Source organism: Panthera tigris, chromosome D4, assembly GCF_018350195.1.
Source record: "Panthera tigris isolate Pti1 chromosome D4, P.tigris_Pti1_mat1.1, whole genome shotgun sequence".
Taxonomy (NCBI): Eukaryota; Metazoa; Chordata; class Mammalia; order Carnivora; family Felidae; genus Panthera; species Panthera tigris.
In genome coordinates, this window is record NC_056672.1 from 81,275,393 (window position 1) to 81,300,517 (window position 25,125).

General features: G+C 39.8%; 1 protein-coding gene across 1 annotated transcript; it reads left to right on the top strand.

Annotated features, from left to right (window-relative positions):
• The first annotated feature begins 18,620 nt into the window (after positions 1 to 18,620).
• Positions 18,621 to 19,550, top strand: LOC102970773 (olfactory receptor 1L6-like). Its single transcript, XM_007094528.2, has one exon. The coding sequence runs from the start codon at positions 18,621 to 18,623 to the stop codon at positions 19,548 to 19,550; it is 930 nt and encodes a 309-aa protein (XP_007094590.2).
• The last annotated feature ends 5,575 nt before the right edge of the window (positions 19,551 to 25,125 follow it).

A 25,125-nucleotide genomic window follows, 5' to 3' on the forward strand; every position in this document is an offset into this window, starting at 1 on the left:
AATTCTCATATTCTGCTACCTCTAGGAGTTTAATCATTGACTCAACAATTAAAGGTTAAGCACCTACTACCTGCAGATACTATGTTTAATTCTGTGAGGAAGGCAAAATACATCAATCATCTCTTCTGTCTCCAAAAGTATTTACAGTCTAGTTAGCAGAAAGGAAAAGACTGTTAAATGCTTACTGTAATCAGAATGTCATACTTTTTCATAAAATTAAAAATGATAATACCTCAATAAATTATAAAATAACTCCCCAACTCCCTTCTTCCTCACTTTATCCCTTCTTTTTTATATTTTTTAAAAATTTTTTAGTTTATTTATTTTTGACAAAGAGAGTGCATGAGAGGAGGAGAGAGGCAGAGAGAAAGAGGGAGACACAGAATCCAAAGCAGGCTCCATTCTCTGAGCTGTCAGCACAGAGCCTGATGTGGGCCTCAAACCCACGAACCACGAGATCATGACCTGAGCCGAAGTTGGATGTTTAACCGACTGAGTCACCCAGGTGCCCCTTTTTTATACTCTTTAGTTCATGCATCTTATTATGTAAATTACCAGTGTAGACCAATATGTTTAACCATAAAGAGTAAGGAAGAAAAGCTTCTGAATGTTTCAGAATAGTTTCAACAGTTTAGGCATATGGTTTAATGTTCCTACCAAATAAGTCATTAATTCTACACTTGGTTCTCTTGGACCAATATAGATTTTCTTAGTAAGATATAGCATAAATATCAATATAATAAAGCTCATACTGCTCCATAGCTGTCTACTTAAGGGCTTAAGGGGGTAACAAACTAACCTGGAGTGGTAAAAAGGTCATAGAATTCTAAGACAAGAAACTTGAAATTAGGTCACAACTTGGTCTTCCTAGTTTTATGAAGAAGGCTGTCACTATCTCCAAGCCCCATTTTCCTCAATGACAAAAATAAGCATCTGTGTGCAGTACATCCTGGAGAGGAGAGTCAGATCCAGAAATGGGTGACAAGAGTGTCCTCAAGGAGGGGTGATTTGGTGTGTACTGAGTCCAAGTAGAGTGAAGAAGGCATCCCTGTTGGGAGCCTGGATCTTTGGAGACACAGCTAATTACAGGACTGGGGCAGAGAAAGAATAAGATGATCCTGGAACATCTTGAGATAGAAAGTAAGAAAGTGCCTAGAGAATGGTGGGAACATATCAAAAGAACACAGAAGCAATAAATTATATAACTCACTGAATAAAGTAAAAAAAACGGGAGTCTATACCAATATAGGTAAATGAACAGATGGGAAGAATTTTGGTGAGGAATGGGGTAGTTACATCATTTCATAAAATATGTATTTCTAACAAAGAGGAAAAGTAACTTCACAGAGAAGTCTGGCAGAACCACTTTAATCCAGTAATCAGAATGAATATCAATAGTAATGAGACAAATCAAAATCCTGTACCCCCTGATAGGGTGCAATGACAAGAATCAAGTGTCACTTCTATGATATTCCTGCCAACAATGGATAGCCCAAATCTAGTCATAAGGAAATGAAAAATAAACCAAATTGAGGGATTTTCTAGAAAACAAGTACCCCATAATATTCAAAGATGTCAAGTGTGTGAAAGTTAAGGAAAGTTTGTGGGATTATTCCAGCCTGAGGGAAACAAGTTAAATGTAATATAGGATTCTGAACTGGATATTTTTATTATTCCTTTTGCTATGGAGACATTATTGGGACAAGCAGTGAAACTTGACATGGTAGATATGGTAATGTATTAATGTTAATTTCCTGATTTCAATTTTATTGTGACTATGGAGGAGAATGTCTCTGTTTGTAGGAAATACATACTAAACTATTTGAGGGAGAAAGGTCAGGTTTTGTGCCATAATGGCATTTTTCTGTAATCTGGAGACTGTTTCAAAATTTTAGACAATTTTTTTTAGTTTCAGCTGTAGAAGTTAGTGATTTATCACTTACATACAATACCCAGTGCTCATCACAAGTGTCCTTCTTAATATCTATCATCTATTTAACTCATCCCCCCCACCCACCACCCCTCCATCAACCCTCAGTTTGTTCTCTGTAGATTAGAGTCTGTTTCCTGGTTTGCATCTCTTTTTTTTTCTCCTATGTTCATCTGTTTTGTTTCTTAAATTTTCCATATGAGTGAAATCATGTGATATTTGTCTTTCTCTGACTAACTTATTTTGCTTAGCATAATACTCTCTAGCTCTATCCACATCATTGCAAATGGCAAGATTTCATTCTTTTTTATCACCGAGTAATATTCCACTGTGTGTGTATGTATATATATACATATATATGTGTGTGTGTATATGTATGTGTGTGTATATATATATACACACCATTTCTTCTCTTTCCATTTATCAATCTATGGACATTTGGGCTCTTTCCATACTTTGGCTATTGTTGATAATGCTGCTATAAACACTGGAGTATATGTGTTCCTTCTCATAAGTATTTTTTTATCCTTTGGATAAATACCTACTATTACAACTGTGGATCATAAGGTAGTTCTACTTTTAACTTTTGGAGGAATCTTCATACTGTTTTCCAGAGTAGCTGCACCAGTTTGCATTCCCACCAATAGTGTAAGAAGATTCCCCTTTCTCCTCATCCTTGCCAACACCTGTTGTTTCCTGTGTCGTTAATTTTAGCCATTCTGACAGGTGTGAAGTGATATCTCATTATAGTTTTGATTTACATTTCCCTGATGAGTGATGTTGCACACTTTTTCATTTGTCTGTTGGCCATCTGTATGTCTTCTTTGGAAAAATGTCTATTCATGTCTTCTGCCCATTTTTAAACTGGAATGTTTGTTTTTTTGGTGTTGAGTTTGATAAGTTCTTTATATATTTTGGATACTAACCCTTTATCAGATATGTCATTTGAAAATATATTCTCCCATTCAATAGTCTGTTTTGTTGATGGTTCCTTCATTATACAAAAGCTTTTTATTTTGACTTACTCCTAATAGTTTATTTTTGCTTTTGTTTCCCTTGCCTCAGGAGACATATCTAGTAAGAAGTTGCTACAGCCTTGAAGAATTCTTTAAGCTGCTAAATACTTTCAATATCATAAGAACCTCACACTTAGTGACCATTTCTGAAGAAAATGAAATATTGAAACATGGGAGTGCCTTGGTGGCTCAGTTGGTTAAGCATCCAACTCTTGGTTTTGGCTCAGGTCATGATCTCACAGTTCATGAGATTGAACCCCACATCGGGCTCCAAGCTGACAATGTGGAGCCTGCTTGAGATTATCTCTCTCTCCCTCTCTCTCTCTCTTTTCCTCCCCTTCCCCCACTTGCACTCTCTCTCTCTTTCAAAATAAATAAACTTTAAAATATGTTAAAATACAAATTATCACTGTCATAAAAATTTATTTCCATGAAGTAAAGGTGTGGTAGATATTTTATAACAAATTATTGTATCCTACTACCTTGTATAGTAATCAAACTTTCTGTTATTTTAAAATATCATTTATTTATTTACATAGTGTGTTGGATTGACTACTGTCAATCCACCACTCTAGAACTACATTTCCCAGAATTCCTTTCTCTCTATGGTTCTGGGATAGTTTTCCAATAAAGGAACTTGTATCATATTTGGAACACAGAAGTGAAGTGCAAGACATTATCCCCTGGAGACAGATGCAGCCAAATGTGTGGACAGAGTAAGAATTTATAATAGCTCCTGAAAAAAATTCATGAAACCACCTGCTTTGCAACTGCAAACTAAGACACTTTGTGGAAACTTCTCAGATATTCTCAAGAGTTATGGCATCTTCTAGGTAAGCCTTTGAGAACCATTTGCTTTAGAATGTCAAAAACAAAATAACAAGCCCAAAATGGAGCTGTTTATTCTAAGCCCTGTGCCACCAAATTGGGGTTTGACTTCATTATGGTTTTGGCTCTCCCGGAAATGGAATCTTAAACCAATCAATCAGGAGTCACCTGATCAGCACTAGGTCAGTAATCCTATAGAAAGATCCCTGCCATCCCCTAAAGGAAAGCGACTTTGCAAAATCAACCCACTTTTTTCTTTTTCTCCTGAAGTATAGTTGACATAAAATGTTATATTAGTTTCACCTTTTTGTCTAGTATAACTTCCTGATTCCCACTCCCTTCTGGCCTATGAAAGTCTTTCATTTTGTACAACTCCTCAGAGCTTCTTTCCATCTGCTAGATTGAATGCTACCCAATTTTAATTGACTTTTACTCAAATTTAAATTTTTAATATATCTCAGTTTATATTTTTAAGTTTTATTTAAATTCCAGTTAAGATAGGTGCAGCCACTCTGGAAAACAGTATGGAGGTTCCTCAGAAAGTTAAAAATAGAAGTACCCTACAATCCAGCAATTGCATCACTAGGTATTTACCCAAAGAATACAAAAATACTATTTCAAAGGGATACATGCAACCCTATGTTTATAGCAGCATTATCTACAATAGCCAAATTATGGAAGCAGCCCAAGTGTCCTTCAACTGATGAATGGATAAATAAGATATGGTGTGTGTGTGTGTGTGTGTGTGTGTGTGTGTGTGTGTGTGTGTAATGGAAATAATTCAGCCATAAAAAAGAATGAAATCCTGCCATTTGCAAAGACATGGATGGAACAGAGTATAATGCTAAGTGAAATGAGTCACAGAAAGACAAATACCATATGATTTCACTTATATGTCTTAGTTTATTTTTAACAAGTGCTTCTGGCCAAGATCTTCAGTGTCAGTCTCCTTTACCTCTAGTAGAAGCTTCTCTGACCTTTGTTCCTCTCATTCTTTAAAGAATTCTATATGTCCCAAATGCTATATTAAACTTATTATATCAGGAACACAGAATACCATGTTTTTCTAACTGGTTGATACACATTTTAGTACCAAAGATGGCTCCAAAGAGAGACTTAAATAAGAGAATCTAGAATTAATTAAATACAAGAATCTAGAATCCAATCTGCTTAGATTTGAAAGTAGTAATGACCTTGCTAGTGGAAAATGGGACACTGTTAACCCATGGAATCCACTAAAAACAATGTTATGATCACTTGGGAGACCAAGAAGCCTTAGCAATAGAATGCTAGAATAGAAAGAAAGAGTATAAAAAGAGTGGGGTGTACTGGCTGCTTCAGATTATAGCAGAGAACTTTGAGAAAGAACATGGCAAGCTCAACAATTTACATTTCAAACTCAAGACATGAGTAGAAAGCTAAAAGCTTTTATGATTCCATGAAAAAAAAAATCCCTTCTTACTTCTGTCACAGGATCCAGATTAATAAAAAGCAAACCTATGGGGCACCTGGGTGGCTCAGTCAGTTAAGCATCTAACTCTTGGTTTTGGCTCAGGTTTGTGAGTTTGAGCAGCATGGAGCCTGCTTGGGATTCATTCATTCTCTCTCTCTCTCTCCCTCCCTCTCTGTCTCTCCCCTGCTCACACACTCTCTCTCTAAAAATAAATAAAATAAACTTTTAAAAAATTTTAAAAAATAAAATAAAAAGCAAACCCAGAATCTCACCCTGTAAGTGGCTGAATTACAGCACAAATCAGATTTATGGCCTTGTCATTTATGTTAAAGTCAGGGCATTTACTGGGAAAGAATGGTTTCCTGAAAATTTGAATGGGAAAATTTTGATAGACAGTGATGAATCTGAGTACTTGGAACACCCAAATGTCTGAGCCCCCTTTGCCACTTCTCACGGAGGAAGTTATCTGCCCTTTGCACTAACCGGATAGAATAATTCCTCCTAGGACAGTCATCTTGCAGGGGAATGTTGATTCTTCCCAAGACCAACTATATCACCTCTCCGAGTCTGCAGACTCATAATCAAACTCAAATCATGGCAGAACCAGCAGGAGAATTACCGAGTCTGCCCTGATGCACCCAAAGGGGCAGTGGTATATTGTCTTCAACCTACTCTCAATAGGGCAGCAAAAAATAAATTGGAAATTTATTGAAAGGAATGAAACAAATGTGGCCAAAGGTTAATAACTGGTGTATCTGCATGAAGGATATATGTTTGTCACAATATTCTTTCCATTTTTATGTGACTTTGAAATTTTTCCACATAAAACTTTGGAAGCAAAAACATAAATCAGATCATATCCCCCTCTGCTCAAAAACTCACAATGACCCAGTGGCCTCACATCTGACTCATAGAAAGAGCCAAGTCCTTGTAATAGCCTACCAGACTCTACATAATTTGTCCCCCCACACCCCTCTGCCTTCTCACCCTGCTGGTCCTGTCTTTACCTGAACCCCTCCAGAAACACTGATCTCTGGTGTTCCTTAAAAAAACATGGATTGCTTCCACCTCAGGCCCTTTGAATTCATCATTTCCACTGTCTTAAATGCTTTTCGCTCAGATACTCACACATATCAACACTTCTGCTCTCTCTAAATTCAGGCCTTGCTCAAATAACACTCAAAATCCTCGGCATTTTCCTTCTGTGAACACAGCTATCCCACACTTCCCAGCCTTTCTTAGAGTTAAATGAGGCCATGGAACTGAGTTCCAGCCAAAAGCATGTGGGTAGGAAAAATGCAAGTCACTTTTCAGCCTGGCCAATTCAAGTCTCCTACCTGCTACACTCTCTCTTAACCCAACCATGGGCTGAATAGAAAGGACTTTGAGGAACTAGGGTAGGGTACAGCCACAGGAGGAAGAATTCCAGGACCCTGAAGGAAATCACATGTGGAAATCACATTCATGTTGGACTTTGGATCAGCAAAAAATAAACTTTTATTGTGTAAGCCAACAATAAATAGGTATAATAATATTATTATCGGGCTATTGTAGATAGTGAGCTATTGTAAAGACTGGATGCAATGATGAATACACAGTCATCAGAACAGAACTTTAGAATGCACTCAATACGTGTTATTAATGGTAGTGAAATGGGTTCTTGAAACTGAGAAAATAACATGTGCTTGATAATCATTAGACATACCTTGACTGGTAATATCACAACTGTTAGAATTGTGCAAAGCTGACCCAAGGGTATAAAGTTTCAGTTACTCCGGATTAATACATTCTTGAGATAGAATTTAGATCCTAGTGACTACAGTTAACAGTACTGTATTGTATACATGAAATGTGCTAAGAGGGCAGATCCTCAGTTTTCTCACCACACACTCAAAACAATGGTAACTACGTGAGGTGATGGATGTGGTGATGGACGTGATAACTATGTAGCCTGATTGTGGTGATCATTTCACAGTGTATATGTATATCAAAACATCAAGCATATACCTTAAATATACACAAATTTAATTTGTCAATTATACTTCAATAAAGCTGAGAAATAAGAATTGTTTGAAGTCATTTTTCTGAGTTGAAGTAAATTAGAACACCTGACAGAGGATTGAAAACTTTAGCTCATAAATGTCAAAGTATGTGTTAGACCCTAGATGTGTCTACCATTCTGCTCAGCAAAGGAGTTGTAAACCAGATGAGTGAGAGAGAGAGGTCAAAGGAAGCATGGAGCAGCCAGTCCTGAAAATCCAGGAGAAGGAGAATGTTTACAATGTGGAGAAACCCAGTCCCCACCATCACAGGGTACAAGGAAAAGAATAAGACTAGAACAACCCCAGGGACCTGAACAAGTCCCAGTGCTGCTTAAAGATGGACAGGGTGGTCTGGGCAGAAGTGAGCTTTCCACCACAGGAGGTGTACCAGAAAATGATGGATGATATGGGAAAAGATTAATTGTTGTTGAAAGAGTGACCAGTGATATTTAAGATCCCATCCGATATGAATGCTTTACTACTCTAGCCTAGAACAAGGGCTGATTATGCTGAGATTCACTAACAGAAAAAAAGAGCCATAATACATAGCCTGTTCATAGTCTCCCTGTTACTAGACCTTCCTAAGAATACCTCTTGCCTGAATTGTCACCCATTACCTGTCACCTCTAAATACGTTATCTGTCCTGATGGCCTCCCATTAGCACACCCCGTATGTCCACTCAAGCATGGACTCTGCTCAAGTGTGTATCTCCTCTGTCTAGACCCATCTTTCTACTAATCTCTGAGTTTCTCACAAAGTTCTCTGTATAATTTAGACTCATATTTGGCTGAAAGTAATGGAAAATGTTACCACAATGGTTTAATCAATTGGGAAGGGGGTGTTTATATCCTACCTATCCCCTAAGATATCAGAAGAGATGGTTGCTTGCATTAGGTCCATGCCTCTGTGATGTCAGAGATGCTATGTGTCTCAATCTCTTGACTCTACTTATGATGGCTGCTTCAGCTCCAACTAAAAGAGTTAAAGGAAGTGAAAGAGAGAGAGACAGAGAAAGAAGAGAGTGAGAAACACAGGGAAGGGATAGCAATATATGACTTATGTTTACATCTTTTCATTGACCGAGACTATGTTGGGGGCCTCCTCCAGCTGAGATAGTGGCTGAAAATCTAATGTATAACTTTTACAGCCTGCATTCTAAAGGTAGGAAAGGAGAAGGGGATTGGATCAGGTACTGGGTGAACCAACCTATGGTGTCTGCTTCACCCCACTCTGATGTGTCCTGTCCTCAACGAGTTGGTAATATATCGGGTAAAATGAAACGAACACAAATAAAAGCATACCAGATTGAAAGGGAGTCCCCCCAGTATGACTGTGGAAAGGCCAGCACTACATGAATCAAAGGAAGTACCAAATGAGTCATATTCAAAGAAGAACAAATATGGTAAGCTTTCACAGCAGAGGAAGGCTAGACTTGGAAGACAAAATTTTTCAGGCAAGCAAAGATGGTGAGCCTCAGTAAATCAGTGATGTCAATGAAATGGCACGTGCAGATCCACATGGCAATTGGGTGCTAAGAATGGCAAGAAGCCAAGGATGGCTATGGCCTCAGGAAGTACTGATAGGTGATGAAAACTAGAAAAAGGACCTGTCCATGGAATGCTATGAATGGCAAGCTAAGGAATTTTAATTATTTTCAATAAATATAGTAAACCTAACATTCCAGCCTCATCTCTGATCACTCCTACATATTCACTCTAAATTTGAGTAACATGGCTATTTTCAGATCTCCAGACATGGTATATCTGCCCATGAGGTGGTCCCTCTGCCTTCAGTGTCCTTCTACCATGACTCTCTGGCCATCTTTTACCTAAACTTTCAGGAAACAGCTCAAGTGTCATTTATACTCTAAATGATTTTCTCAACCCATCCCTAATCCCCAGCCTCACCCAACCATGAATTCAATGCTCATTTTTCCATACTCCTAAGACTCCTACATACTCCTATTGTATAAGATTGATCACTCCATGTAATTACACTAATACAGGTCACTCTCCCTTCTAGAGTGTATGAATAAGGACTTACTTGGTGTGATTGACTTCTTTATTTCTAGCATCTAATATAGTACTGAATGAATAAATGAACCGAAAGTTTTAATCAAGGGAGCAACATAACTGAAGGCAAAGCCACATTCAGAGTATTTTCTGGCTTTCTCATTCTGAGAAGCTGATGATACAATGGCTGCATTACATCAGATATGGTAGGAGTATCTTTAAGTCTCTGTTTGCTGTTCCGGGGCATGATGTACTCACCTAAAGTCTTAAAACACTTTATAAATATAATTGTTTTTGGTAGCACAGCAGTAAGAGTGTATTCTTGCTTGGAATGACTTTTTAAATTTTTCACAAAGATTTTAAAAAGAAATACCCTGCTGATATATTATTTATTACTTTAGCCAATGGTTTTGAATGCCCGCTATGGGCCAGAGTCTGTGCTAGATGTCAAGGGGACACATCAGTGAAGTAAAAAGTAGACATGACCCTACCCTCAATGAGCCATTCCTCCAATGGAGCAAGAGCTTGCTCAGGATTATCAGAATAGGGGGAAAAGCAGATAAATTTGTAGAACATCTGAAGATGGCCTAGCACCATGGAGGAGAAAAAAAGAGGGAGCCATCAAACACATTCCTAGGTGTAGTCTCCACATAACAAAGTAGAATAAGTGTGAAATATAGGACTGAGACAACCCTCAATTTGAAGTTAGCTGCAGCACTTTCTAGTTATGTGAATTTGGGCAAGTTTTTGTTTTATTTTTTGAATATTTATTTATCTTTGAGAGACAGAGACACATATCGTGAGTGGGGAAGGGATGGAGAGAGCCAGAGACACAGAAGCCGAAGCAGGATTCAGGCTCTGAGCTGTCAGCACAGAGCCTGACACGGGGCTTGAACCACGAGCTGTGAGCTCATGACCTGAGCTGAAGTTGGAAGTTCCACCAACTGAGCCACACAGATGCCCCTAGGCAAGTTTTTTTTTAATAGTTTCTTTTTTTAATGTTTTTATTTATTTTTGAGACAGAGAAAGACAGAGCATGATCAGGGGAGGGGCAGAGAGAGAGGGAGACACAGAATCTGAAGCAGGATCCAGGCTCTGAGCTGTCAGAACAGAGCCCGACATGGGGCTCGAACTTACGGACTGTGAGATCATGACCTGAGCCGAGGTCGGACACTCGACCGACTGAGCCACCCAGGCATCCCCTTAGGCAAGTTTTTTAATAAGACTGAGCCTCATTTCCCTCATCTGCAAAAACAAGAACACTGCACTTGAAGAGTGATATATAAAAATGTCACATAAACATTTGATAAATGGTTATTATTATATGAACATATTCTTAAGTTTATTTCATTCTCCAGGCAACCTGCCCTGCCATACAGGTACTAAAATTTAGATGACAAGCCTAAAATTTAGAGAGGCTAATCAAATCACAACTACTCATTGTGAGTGAAGAGAATCTTTACCCTTAGGATCCTTTCCATGGCACCACACATCACTCCCCAACATCCCAGGGACAGCCTCAGGTCCAAGCCTTCTCTATTTACCTACCTCCATCTCCTTCAAAATCACAATGGTAACAAACTAATTATCCTAGATTCAAAGAAACTTGCCACCCTGGAATGCAGAGATTCCTCAGTCTCTACTGTTCTCCCCAAGGCTCCCCTCTTAATGAGCTCTCCAGGGGCGGTTGATGGAAATACCGTCTGCCTCCTTGGGATGATTCATGTGAAAGGCAATCACCTCCTTCCAGGTCTTCACCCTTCCTCATCATTTGAGTAAATCTTCAGAGACCAGTGATGGTAGCTGGGCAAGAGAGAAAGCCTTGGGTGCCAGATGGCTGAGGCTACATTGAAAGATTACTTCTCTAAAGGAAGAGAAGTGTCTGAGATGACAATCACACACACAACAGTCAGAGTGTAGTGAGTCCTGTCTGCTCCCACACCAAGTCTGGATCTTTTCTTCCTCACTTGATACGAGAGTTCTATCTCCCCAGCCCCCATGTTCTCCCTAATCACCAAGGCCAGTGAGGCTGAGGAGAAGATGCCTGGATTCTTGAATGACCACCCTGGAGGTCACGATCCCTTTTCTGAGTAAGTAGCTGTTATCATCTACCCATTGTTACACCCAAGTCCTACAAACCCTGGAGCATTAGAAACTAAGAAATCATGTTGTAAATCATCCCCTTTTCCAAGGACAAAATCTGAGGCTCAGATTCAGCATAGCTGAAACCACAAACCAAGTCATATATCCATGCTTCTAATGCCATGGTCTCCACATCCCTCTGTTTCTCCTTCTCCATTTATATAATACAGGAAGGATTTGTTATTCTAGTGGGTCAGACCCCAAGGAAAGAAGTTCTGCACTAGGAATGAAACAGATGTAGCTGCCCTGATCCTGACGGGGAGACCTAGCCTGGCCCCTGGTTGTCCCAAAAGCCAGGCCTGCTGAGGAAGCTTCCAGATACTATGGCCTCACCCTGACCTCTGAACATCTTCAGAACAGCCTAAGTCATGAGCTGACACATGTAAGTGGTAAGAGGAGACTGTGGTACTGGGTAAAAAATTGGGCCTCAAGTTTTCCCTATATAAAATGAGTACCTTGATTTCATCCTCATGTTCGTAATATTTCTTATGGAGTAATTCATTCTGTAAAACACATTGATAGCAGAATTGCTCTAATTAAAGAGAAAGAGACCCAAAATACCTCTCATTCAGCCTTCCCCTCAGCTTCCTGATCCCTCTCGGGGTGGCCCCTGAGTCCCCAGGGGAGCAGTTTGGAAACTTATGAAATGGATAAACTTTAAGATCACTTCCATCTCCAACAACTTAGAATTGTACAAATGTCTCACAGGAATTTACATTCTAAAAAGAAATACTTGACCATTACACAGGGAGCTTTAGCCATGCCAGCCAGAAGCTTCGAAAGGTGACTGTGGGATTACTTAATACCAAGTCTTGCTGGGTAAGGATTGGAAGGAACTGGGGGAATTTCACCCAGAGAACAAACCTGGGGACATGGGCATTGTTTTCAAACATCAGAATGGCTATCATGGTATCTGATTCTTCTGTATTCCCAATGCTTGGGTTGTTTCCTGGCACTTGGTGAAACTTTGTCAAGTGAATCATAAATCAATCCATCAACCCATGAAAGGAAGGCATATCTAACATCACTAGCAAAGAGAAAGCCAGCTAACAGGATGCTGCTACTGGGGGGCTTAGTAGAATGCTTGGCTTTTGCATTTCAATCCAAGATAAACGGGCTTCTCCAATTTTGACTGCAAAGGGACAGGGGCACATTTTAGGAGACAGTGGGCTCCATTTACTGGCAATATTTTAGTGGGATGACCTGGCATCTGTACAGTTCCTGATGGGTTCATGCTCTGACAAATAGAAAGGAAGAAAAATCTCTGAGTTTTATTTAAGACTTGATATTCTTTTTCTTATTCATAGACTTCAGATGCAAAGGGTTGAATTAATCACATACCCCAGTTCATAGCATATTGCCAACTCTGGACCCTTTTTTCTCTTGTTTGCTTCCTCACCCACTCCCCACTACTGTTCCTCCCCCGTTCTAATATGCTTAACATTCAACTTTGTGTATGGATATCCTTGTTGTTTTATTGCATTTTTAAGTTATTTTTAAGGTGTACAATGTGACTTATTGATATGCATACGTTATGAAATATTACCATTTGTGTTGCATTTTTAATTTATATAAAACATCTTGTGTCATAGATCTCATTCATTCCCTTACTTTCTCACTCAGATTATGGTTTTTTTTTTTAATTTTTTTTAACGTTTATTTATTTTTGAGACAGAGAGAGACAGAGCATGAACGGGGGAGGGTCAGAGAGAGAGGGAGACACAGATTCTGAAACAGGCTCCAGGCTCTAAGCTGTCAGCACAGAGCCCAACGCGGGGCTCGAACTCACGGACCGTGAGATCATGACCTGAGCCGAAGTCAGACGCTTAACCGACCGAGCCACCCAGGCGCCCCAGATTATGTTTTTAAAATCTATCAAAGTTGCTGTAATTCTAATCAGTTGTTTCTAGACAGCTGCACTGTACCCATGGCGGGCGCCTATCACATTTACCAGCCCAGTGAGGGACACCGAGGTTGCCACAAATTCCCCATCACTGCAGCTGACACTGTGGAAACATCCTCATCCAGAAGCTTCTATTTGCCTGTGTACCAATGTCTCTGGGCTTTCCATCTAGCAGCAGGGTTGTAAGCTCATGGGATATTCATTAACTTGACTGAATCATGCCAGTTGGTTCTGTAGAGCCTTGCACCAGTTTTATTTTCCAACCAGCAGTGTCCAAGGATCCCTATATTGCCACATCCCCTTGCAAGAGTTGACCTTATTCTCCTTTCTAATGTCTGCCAAGCTAACAAATGTCAAGTGAAATCTCATGGTTTATTTCGTCATTTCTCTGATAAGCAATGCATTTGAGTATTTCTTCATAGGCTTATTAGCCTTTTGGCTTTCTTGCTCATTTTTGTACTGGGATTCATATATTTCTCTTTCTGATGTGAAAGTAACCATTGCATATTCTACATACTAGTATCTCACCTGTTATACTTGCAAATATCATCTCCTAGCCTTTCATATGTCTGTTAGCTTCATTCATACTTATGTAAACAATTTACTTTTGCCCTTTTTTTAAGAGTAAGTGTCTTATTTAAGAAGTTCTTTCCCCTCTAGCTCATAGGTATTCTCCTAGTCTTTTCCTATTAACTCTATAGATTTACGTGTTACCACAGATAAGCTCATAATACACCTGATTCCACCTTTATATATGATATTAGAAACAATTCTTTCTGATAACCTTCAATATAGAGTCAATTTTCCCAGTATTTCCAAACATTCCATCCTTTCCCCCATTGGTTTTTAGTACCATCATTTTCCTGTATTAAGTCCTTGTATAAATATAGGTCTCTCTCTGAGCTACTTAGTTTTTTCCATTGGTCTTTTATCTGTTCTTGCACCCAAACCATGCTGTCTTTATTATTATGAACTTTTCTTATTCTTAATCTCTATTAATACAAATGCCATCTTTTTACTTTTTATTTTCAAGTTTGACTTAGCTATTTCCTGATCTTTACTATTATTTGTAAATTTGAGAATAAAGTTACCAATGACTTCAAAAAATCCAACAGATATTTTAAGATTGAATTAAACTTATAGATTAATGTGGGAGATAACATCTTTGTAATATTATTTATTTCATCCAAGAAGATGGATTTCTCTCCATTCGTTTTAATTATCCATATGCCCTTTATTAGACTTTGCTTCTACATAGCCATTTTGTGTATTCTTAGATAAATTAATTCCTAGAGATTTAGAATCTGTACTGTGACAGTGGATAGCATCTCATTTATTACTACATATTCTGGTTATTTCTAGTCCATTCTCTTGGTTATTTCTTTCTATTCTAGAGAGATGCTATTGATTTTTTAGGTTGATCATGTTTCCAGCACCCCTGCTGAACTTACTTATTGGTTCTAATGTTTTATTAGTGGATTCTATTCTTTTTTCCAAGGAGATGAGCCTATCTTCTTTAAATAATGAAAGTTTTATTTTTTTTTCCTTCTTTTCCTTTCACATTTTTCTTTTCTTACAGCATTAGGCAGGATTTCTAATACTATGTTAAATATTTGTGGAGATAATGGATATCCTAATCTTGTTTCTCATTTTAAAATAATGCATCTAAGGTTTATCTATTTAGTGTGAGATATGCTGTAGGACTTGGGTATAGATAGCTTCCACCAAATTAAGAATATCCCCTCCTGTTCCTAGTTTTCTAACAGAGATCACTGTAGACAGATGTTGAACCTTGCAAATGATTGTTCTGTTTCAATGAAAATTACCATGTAATATTATTCTCCTTTATTTTATTAATGTGGAGAAGTATATTGATGGAGTTTTCTGAAATCTGCATTACTGGGACAAATTCCGCTTGTTCATGATGTAATATTTTCAGTGCTATGTTGGGTTCATTTAACTATTGCTTTATTTAAGATTCTGCATCTATGTACATAAACAAAATGGGCCTACAATTTTATTTTCTTCTCTTGTTTTTCTTCTGGTTTTGGACTCGGTATCATACTGAACTTGTAAAATGGGCTGGAACGTTCCCTTTCTCCCCTCTGTGTATTATTTTCTGGAACAACTTGCATAAAATCGAATTAGCTATTTCAAAAATTTGGTAGAATTTACCTTAAAGCCATTGGAGCCTGAGATTTTTTGAGAGGGAAGGTTCTTGACTACCACTTATAATTTTTTTATAATTTATTATTCTATTCAAATAATTCCTATAAATTTTGTATGTTTCTGGGAATTTATCCATTTCATTTAAACTTTTCATAAAATTTCCAATTTCTTAAGACTTATGATTTTGTCTCTCATGCCTGAAATAACTTCTCCTTTCTTGACTATTTTTTCATGCATTCTTTTTTTCCATGATTAATCTTGCCAAGGGGTCTATATCGTTGATATTTCATAAGATCTGTGTATTAGTTTCCTAGGGTTGCTGTAACAAATTACCACAAACTTAGTGGCTTAAAACAACAGAAATGTATTCTTTCACAGTTATGGAAGCCAGAAATCCATAACCTTAAAATAAAGAGATCCTCCTGAATTACCCAAATAAGCCCAGTGTAATCATGGGGTCCTTCAATGTGGAAGAGTGGGGCAGAAGAGAACCAGAGAGGTGGCAGCACAAGGACTCACCCATCATTGCTGGCATTGAAGGCAGAGTGAGGGAGTCACTCATCAGGTGATGTGGGCAGTTTCTAGAAGCTGGAAAAGGCAAGGAACTAGATTCTTCTGTGGAGCCTCCGGGATGGAATACAGCCTTGTTGACATCTTGACTTTTCAGACTTCTGTCCTACAGAACTGTAAAATAAAATTTTGTGTTGTTTTAAGCTACTACGTTAATGGTAATTTGTTATAGCAGGCATAGAAAATTAACACACATTCCAATAAGAATTATCCTAAAGAATAGAAAACCCTTGAGGACTTTTGTTCCTTTACCTCTTTTCCTGGGAAAGACCACTTTGTCCTAGGTCTGTACCCTGTCGCTCTGCTGACCCCTCTAGCTTAACACGTAGCTTAGCACTCCTTCCAGTGACCACTCTATTCCCCTCCTCAAATACACTAGCCTGGCTTACCGTAGATTGCATCTACTACCCTTACTTACCCTCTGCCTGACTTTCTCCAAATTGCATCTATTATTTTTCAGCTGTACACAATTAAGTATGGAATACTAACAAGAAATAGTATTATTAGTATAAGCAACACTTATACAGAAATTGTAGTTCTCACTTTTCAGATATGTTATCTTACTTGAACTTAACAGTAAACTTCAAGAGATGACATTTTATCTTCCCCATTTTTCAGATGAGAAAAAAAAATGAAAACAAATATTCCCAACGGGAAATAGCCAGTATCTGAACCAAAACTAATTCCCAAATCATGAATTTTTCCCATTGACTTTCCTAAGAGTCTAGTCTCCCAGTTACTAATGTAAAACCCAGTCTTATAAGGGATGGTCAGGGATAACATTTCTGTGAGCCAGTAATTGTGAGCCAGGTGGAAACCAGTAAGAAGCAAAACAAACTTGGACCCTGCCTAGGTAGCACTTTCACCACAGACCTGTCTACATGTTGTCCATGCCTTAAAGGACCCTTGCCTAGTGGAAAGATCCAATTTGGGCCTTCCGAGCACCCAGTATCTCAGAGAGGAAGGAAATACTTCAGAAAACAATGCTGCTGTGTGCATGCACTTGTTCAAAGGTTAAAAGAGAAACAAAAGCCTGAGTTCTCCTAAGCAGGGCCATGAGTTTCATTCAAGGTCACTAAGCATTAAAAAAGATTTGTTTCTGATTGTCAAAAGTACCAGAAAGATGATGAAGACACAAAGGAGTACAGGATGTGGACTTCTCTCATTCAAACTGTATCCCTAACTGTACCCTCCCTTACCTAACATTATTTGACCACTACTTATAGGCTCTCTTTTCTGCTCTTTTCTCTAAAAACAATCCTGTCCTAAGGTGGGGTGGGCATATGGAGTGCATGGCTCTGTGACTCAGCATCTGTCAACCCAGGTGGCTGCTGGCTGGTTCTAATTCTATGTCCAAATGGCTTCTTGTTGTGTCCTACTTCAAATGAACCCCTGCCTTGGTAGATAGATTAACTCATGCCTCAACTCCTGCCACACTGGAGCCTTGGCTTATTCTCCTTGGCTCTTGCCTTTGGGGGGACAAAGAACCCATTCTGAACCTTGGCACCTTTCTGTGCATACCTCTCAGTATTCTTTTGCCAAAATACTGCATCTTCCCACATTTAGCTCCTCTGTGTCTTCCTTGATGCCACCCACCTCCCAAAACCACCAAGCTCAATGTTGGGTAACTGAACTTCCTCTGCCAGAGTCAGTTCTCCAACTTCTCCCTTACCCTTGACAATTCCACACCTTAATGCACATGTCAAATTTCCAGGCCCCAGCCATTCCTAGTCTGACCTTCTTGCCCATAATTAAACTCTCAAATGCATTCCAAAACCACTTTTTTTCAAGAGGGGTTGGGTCCAAGAATACAATCTCTACAGTATTTATGTGATTTCTATAGGGAGAATTTAGGTTGCCCTACTTCTCTTATATAGGGGGAGCAGAAAGAGAGAAATCCAGGCCAGAAGTACCAGGTGTAAGCAACGAGGGGTTGGCAGCTGATCAAAAACTGAGGCCAGACAGAGCAAAAAGATGTATCTTAGATACAACTTGGGAAATTAAGTAAAATGATTACCTTCTGAACAATTTTCCAAGTATCTTTACCACATATCGTTAGAATAGCCCAAGAACATGAGTATTACAAGTTTTGTCTTTGGATCAAAAACAAGAGATGAAGTACTTTGTTCAAGTTCACAAAATTAGTCAGATGCAAAGTTGGAATTGAAATCAAGGTAGCCAGAGGTACCTGAGTGGCCAGCGAACTCTTGATTTTGGCTCAGGTCATGATCTCACAGTCATGAGATCGAGCCCCATGTTAGGCTCTATGCTGGGTGTTGAATCTGCTAAAGATCTTCTCCCTCCCTCTGCCACTCTGCTCTCTCTCTCAAAAAAATAAAAATAAAAATGAAATCAAATCAAATCAAGAGAGCCAACACCAATTCTATGAAGTTATGGAGTTCTATCATAGAATACATGGTGGGCTGCATGATGACTCTCCTTCTGCAGCACACAAGCTGGGACAAGTTTTAAGATATCCCCTCTACCAGACTGAAGACCCCAAGCCAGGACACACACCTAACATTCCTTCATATTTTTTATTTACAGGAAATCAATGCTGAGGGGAAACCAGAGCCATATTCCTGAATTCCTCCTTCTGGGACTGACCAGTGACCCCAAATATCAGGAGTGGCTCTTTACCAGCTTCCTAGTCATGTATCTGGTCAACGTGGCTGGCAACTCAGTCATCATTGCAGCCATCCGGGGGGACACCCACCTCCACACCCCCATGTACTTCTTCCTCTCCAATCTGTCCCTGGTGGATGTCTGCTTTACAACCGTCATTGTGCCACGGATGCTGGCAAACATGTTGAGCAAGACCAAGAAGATCCCCTTTGCCCAATGCCTCACACAGATGTATTTCTTTGTGGCCTTTGGGATCACGGACAGCTTCCTCCTGGCTGCCATGGCTATTGACCGCTACATGGCCATCTGTAACCCACTGCATTACACCACGACTATGAGCCCCCAGCGCTGTCTCCTGCTGGTGACGGTGTCCTGGGTGCTGTCCCACCTTCACTCACTCACCCACACAATTCTCATGGCCCGCCTCTCCTTCTGTGGGCCCAACATCATCCACCACTTCTTCTGTGACGTCCAGCCACTGCTGACGCTCTCCTGCTCTGACACGTCTGTCAATGAGCTTTTGGCCTTCACAGAGGGCTCCTTGGTGATCATGAGTCCCTTCATCTTGATCATTGTCTCTTACATCCACATCACCCGTGCCGTTCTGAGGGTCCCTTCTCGAGGAGGCAGGCACAAGGTCTTCTCCACCTGTGGGTCCCACCTCACAGTTGTGGCACTCTTCTATGGGACCATAATATTCGTGTACATTCGCCCCTCATCCACCTACTCAGTGACAAAGGATCGTGTGATCACTGTCGTCTACACAGTGGTTACCCCCATGCTGAATCCTTTTATTTATAGTTTTAGGAATAAGGACATGAAGCAGGCCTTGAAAAAGCTGATCAGGAGAGTAGAATAGCAAAACCCATATATGGTACTTCTCAGCATTCATTCGTTCAATAAGAACCCATGAAACACCTGCTATGTGCCAGGAACTGTACTTACTTATTAAAATATTACAAAGATACCTCAATCATAGCTCTGTCTTCAAAGTTAATCACAGTCCAGTGAGGGGGAATGAGACAATTACAATAGAAGGTTATTATACTTCTTGGTAAAAATAAAATGAGACACAGATGTTGATGCCTTACTGTATTAGACACATAGTTTACTTTTTTCTCTTGCAGTCTCTGTCTCATGTTTGTCACAGATATTACCAATGTTGTGTAAAATATCCTGATGAAAATCAGGAAAAACTTCTGTAGTGATTTTTTTTAATCCATTAGGATATGGGTCAGCTCCTAAGAAGCCTCAGTAAGTCAATGTTCTCATCATATGAGTTAATCATCTTAGGCACAATCCCCTTGGGTCTAGCTAGTAGATTTTCTTGTTACTTTTAGAATAGCTCATAACTTCCCCAAAGCTGTTCACATATTTTTCAGAGAAGGCAGCTTCACCAGTATGGTAATAAGGCCCTAAGATTATGAGGTCAAGCACTTAAGTTACAACTCAGTCCCACAAATTGTGACCATAATCAAGCCACAAAGTCTACTGAAGTAGACTTTTCTTCACCTACATAATGGATACAAAAAGTAATCTCACCGTGTGGTTGTGGGTGTCAAAGGAAAAATTCCAAATTTAGCAACTTTTGATTATTTACTTAACCCCTCTGAGCTTCTGTTCCCTAGTTCTGAAATTTTACTGCTTGTACTGGAGGTCCAAATCCACCATCACCAACTGTGATCTTGGGCAAGTACATTAACCTCTCTGTCCCTCAGTTGTCATATGCAAAGTGGATTGTTGTGAGGATTGAATGATATAACAAGTGTCCTAAGACATATACTATTTATGTTTTAAGTATTTGGAATAGTGTCTTGCACATAGCAAGCTCCAAATAAATTTCAGCCATTACATCAAAAGTATATGAAAGTGTGTCTGTAGACCCTTCCCAAATAACGTTCGAAGTTTTGTAGTGAAGTGGGAAATAGTCATATTGTCATACATCCTCCAAGTGAGTTCAGTCTAAGTGTCTCCTGAAACTATTTCAGTATTTCCAAGTGTTTCACTATAAATGATCCTGTCCTTAGGACCTTATAACTATGTTGTCAATATTTTTAAGAATTCCAGTGGGTACAGAGAAGGCCTCCCTAATATCCACAATAACAAAATGTCCCCCAGCCTCCTTTTTCCCTCCCTCCTCCCTCCATCCCATCTTCATTTCCAATAACGTTCAAATAATTCCTCTATCAAATAGAACCTTCATGAGGAATGCTGTTCAGCACTTCAAAGTTCTGAAATACAATCTAAAGCTGTGAGATATGAAGGAGACAAGTGAAGAAAAGATGGGGGACAAAAATATAACTTTACCCAGGAGGAACTAAGGGGACTGGATACAAAAAAGGGAGGGGGGAAATGTAGGAACCTTCCTGCAGAGGAAAAGAGAAGTTATGGTAGATGATTACATTGCTCTCCAAAGAGTACAAGCTTTCAGGGGCTCCTGGGTGGCTCAGTCATTTAAGCGTTGACTTCAGCTCAGGTCATGATCTCACAATTAGTGAGTTTGAGCCCTGCGTCGGGCTCTGTGCTGACAACTCAGAGCCTGGAGCCTGTTTCAGATTCTGTGTCTCCCGCTTTCTCTCTCTCTCTCTCTCTCTCTCTCTCTCTCTCTCTGCCCCTTCCCTGCTTGTGCTCGCTCGCTCTCTCTCAGCTATAAGATAAGTAAGTTCTGGGATCTAACATACAGCCTGGTGATGACCATTAACAATATCGAATTATATACTTGCAATTTGCTGAGAGAGTAAATACTCTTAAGCATTCTCACCACAAAACAGAAATGGTAACTCTGAATTGATGGATGTGTTTATTGTGGTCATCATTCCACAAAGCATATGCATATCAAATCACCATAAATATGTACAATTCTATAAGTCTAAAACTAGAAAGATTCTGATTTCCAAAATGAAAAGCCCCAATGATGTTATGTAGGACACTGTGAACCTTTCTTACACACTGGTGAAAAAGAATGACCTGTAGCTACAACTTTCCATATGAATGAATGGCAACAACATAAAATTGAATATGGATGGACCTAGAGAGCATTATGCTAAGGGAAATAAGTCAGACAGGGAAAGACAAATACCATATGATTTCACTTATGTGTGGAATCTAAAAAGCAAAACAAATGAATAAACAAAGGAAAAGCAGAATCAGACTGTAAATACAGAAAACAAACTGATGGCTGTCGGGGGGAGGAGACTGGGGAGTGGGCAAAATGGGTGAAGGCAAGTAGGAGGTATAGGCTTCTGAAAGTCATGGAATGAATAAAAGGTACAGTATAGGGAATGTGTGGTATTGTAACAGCATTGTATGGTGACAGATGCTAGCTTCACTTGTGGTGACCACGGCATGACGTACAGATTTGCTGAATCACTGTGCTGTACCCCTGAAACTGATGTAACATCATGTGCCAACTATATTCAAATAAAAATTTTTTAAAAAAACATAAAATTGAGTGAAAGAAGCTAAATGATTCCATTCATGTAAAAGACAAGAAGAGGCAAATATAAACAATACATGATTTTCACACATAGACATAACTGGTAAAACCATAAGAAAAGTGTCCCATGTGTTTTATATACTCATTTTTTTTTTTTAATTTTTTTCAATGTTTTTTATTTATTTTTGGGACAGAGAGAGACAGAGCATGAACGGGGGAGGGGCAGAGAGAGAGGGAGACACAGAATCGGAAACAGGCTCCAGGCTCCGAGCCATCAGCCCAGAGCCCGACGCGGGGCGCGAACTCACGGACCGCGAGATCGTGACCTGGCTGAAGTCGGACGCTTAACCGACTGCGCCACCCAGGCGCCCCTTATATACTCATTTTTATATATGATTTATTTTGCAATTTATAAAATTTAAAGGAATTTTGCGTGCAGAAGCCTCTATTACTTCAGTAGATTTTTATAGATGAGCCATCTCTCTGCCTTCTAGAGTCACAGGAAACACATCTGTTCATAGAACAGTAAGAATGTGAAGACAATGTGTAGCCCACCCTACATCAAACCTGTCCAATTCACTTATTATTATTATTTTCTGAGAAATAATAGGGTTTCTTTAAGAGGATTAGAATCTGATTAGAGTACACACTCCTTGGCAGATTAGGGTGGGGGGAGAAGGCAACCCCTCCCCCGCTTGTGCCCAGGGCAAGGGTACCAGGTGTAGTACTCTCAGGAATCACAGACCTGGTCACTCTGAGACAAAAGTGCTCCTGACACTATTGGGACTCACAAATCCAAGGCCCAGAAGGGCCAGCTCAGAGGTTGGACATTTGCCCCATTTTGTCTCTAACTAGGAGGTTGGGGATTAGGTCCCAGGAGATACGCCATGTGAAAAGCCCACAGCTCCTCCTGGTTCCTATTCCTGAGGACAGGTTACTCCAGCCCCAAATCGTTAGTCCATGCTGCTGTTACAGAGAAGGAAACAAACTGAGGTTGTAGCAAGTCCTCTTGAAGAGAAGAAGGAAAGGCAAACCAAACTGGCAAGGCAGACAAAACATCTAGTGATGGGGACGGGGCGCCTGGGTGGCTCAGCCGGTTAAGCGGCCAACTTCGGCTCAGGTCATGCTCTCGCGGTCCGTGAGTTCGAGCCCCACGTCGGGCTCTGTGCTGACAGCTCAGAGCCTGGAGCCTGTTTCAGATTCTGTGTCTCCCTCTCTCTGACCCTCCCCCATTCATGCTCTGTCTCTCTCTGTCTCAAAAATAAATTAACGTTAAATTGTTAAAAAAAAAAAAAATATCTAGTGATGGTGACAAAATGTGAGGATGATCAGAATTTCCAGGTAAGACCTGAGGGGGTAGAGGTGGGAGGCATTGGTCACACACAAACACCTCCTCCCCTATTCCTTCCTCCTTTCCTGTCCCTTCCTCACTCTCAGCCAAATAGAACCTGGCTCTCGTAACCACCATGAGAAAAGCTTTGCTTTGATTTGATATCCATGAATTCCCTGAGTGTCCAGCCTGAAGTTAGTGCAAGTGGTCCCCAAGCCCCCGGCAGTGGCCAAGACATGGCAGCTGTGCAATAACAATGCTGAGAACCCCTGGATTGTGCATAGACAATTCACTCCCAACCCACCGGATTGTGAATGGCTTCTGGAATCAGTCTATACCACCATCCAAGGAGTGAAATAATCTCCACAACAATTAACAGGTCAACAAGTCCTATCTTTTTTTTTTTTTTTTTTTTAAGACTCGGAAGTATATGCTATTTAGATTTATTTAGGCTCATTTTACAATTCAGGTTCTAGAAGGTAAATGATTTGACCGAGATGGTATGCCTGGGGATTCAAACCTGGGCCTATACATGTCACAAGTCCAAATGAATGCTCTGTCATGGTACTACTAGGTCAGAACCATTGCCATCCAAGGTCACAATGATGATATTGGTGACTATGGTATTTACAACTCTATGAAACTTTACAGTTTTCAGAGCTCAACTTCCCACAGACAGGGACCAAGAAAAGTCCAATTTTCTCAGGACTGAGGGAGTTTCCTGGAAGTGAGGTGTTCAGTTTTGAAAGCAGAAAAGTCCTGGATAAACACAGAGGACTAGTTGGTCACTCCAGAAGGCACCTTTCTTCTGTTAAATCCATCAGGAGTAAACAATATCAGGAAAATCTACTATTTGACAAGCAGTTGATATAAGTCAGTCACTGTTCTAGCTCTTTACAATCCTTACCTAATTTAATCGTCAACAAAGTTCTGATTTCAGCATTATTACTTTCATTAAGCAGATGCAGAAACTGAGGCCAGAAAACCGTGTAGACCTGTTCAACATCACAGCGCACAAGGAGGTTGGTGGCCCAATGAAGCTTTGTCAGACCCAGAGGCAACGTATCTCATCACCACATCATGACACTCGCACAGGCTGGCGCTGACTGTGTGTGTGTTCATCTTTCCATACCATCCAAATGCACAACATAAAATCTCTCTTTGGGATTTTCCATCCAAAGGTCCTGAAGAAACCTTTAACTGATTCTGGTATTTTCATGTTTTCAACACTCTTATATGATAGGTTTATGTCCACATCTTACAGGTGAAGAAAATGAGACTCAAAGGTTACAAATAATTTACCCAAAATATAAAAAGCAATGAGGGTTGAGAGAGAGATGACTCTCCTTAACAACTGTGTAGTAAATGCAGATCCTCAAGAGATCCTATTCAGGCCTCACAAGCATATGAGACTGATATTTTCATTTTTTTTAAAAGGGGGAGAGTGGACTAAAACTTAGGAAGTTTCTTCTTAGCTAAGCTCCAGTTCAACCTCACCCAGGAGGTCTACAAGACAACTCTGAGACCGCTAAAATGCAAAGTTCATTCCCAAGATCACCCACTGTCGCTGTCCACAGTTCTCGGCCCTGTACGTGCTTACAACCCACCATGAGAGACAGGAGTGCATTCTTGTGACTTTTGAAAAGAACACAGAAAACAGAGGAAAGG

Coding starts and splice junctions, on each gene's coding strand:
- LOC102970773 (XM_007094528.2), top strand. CDS start 18,621: ATGCTGAGGGGAAACCAGAGCCATATTCCTGAATTCCTCCTTCTGGGA.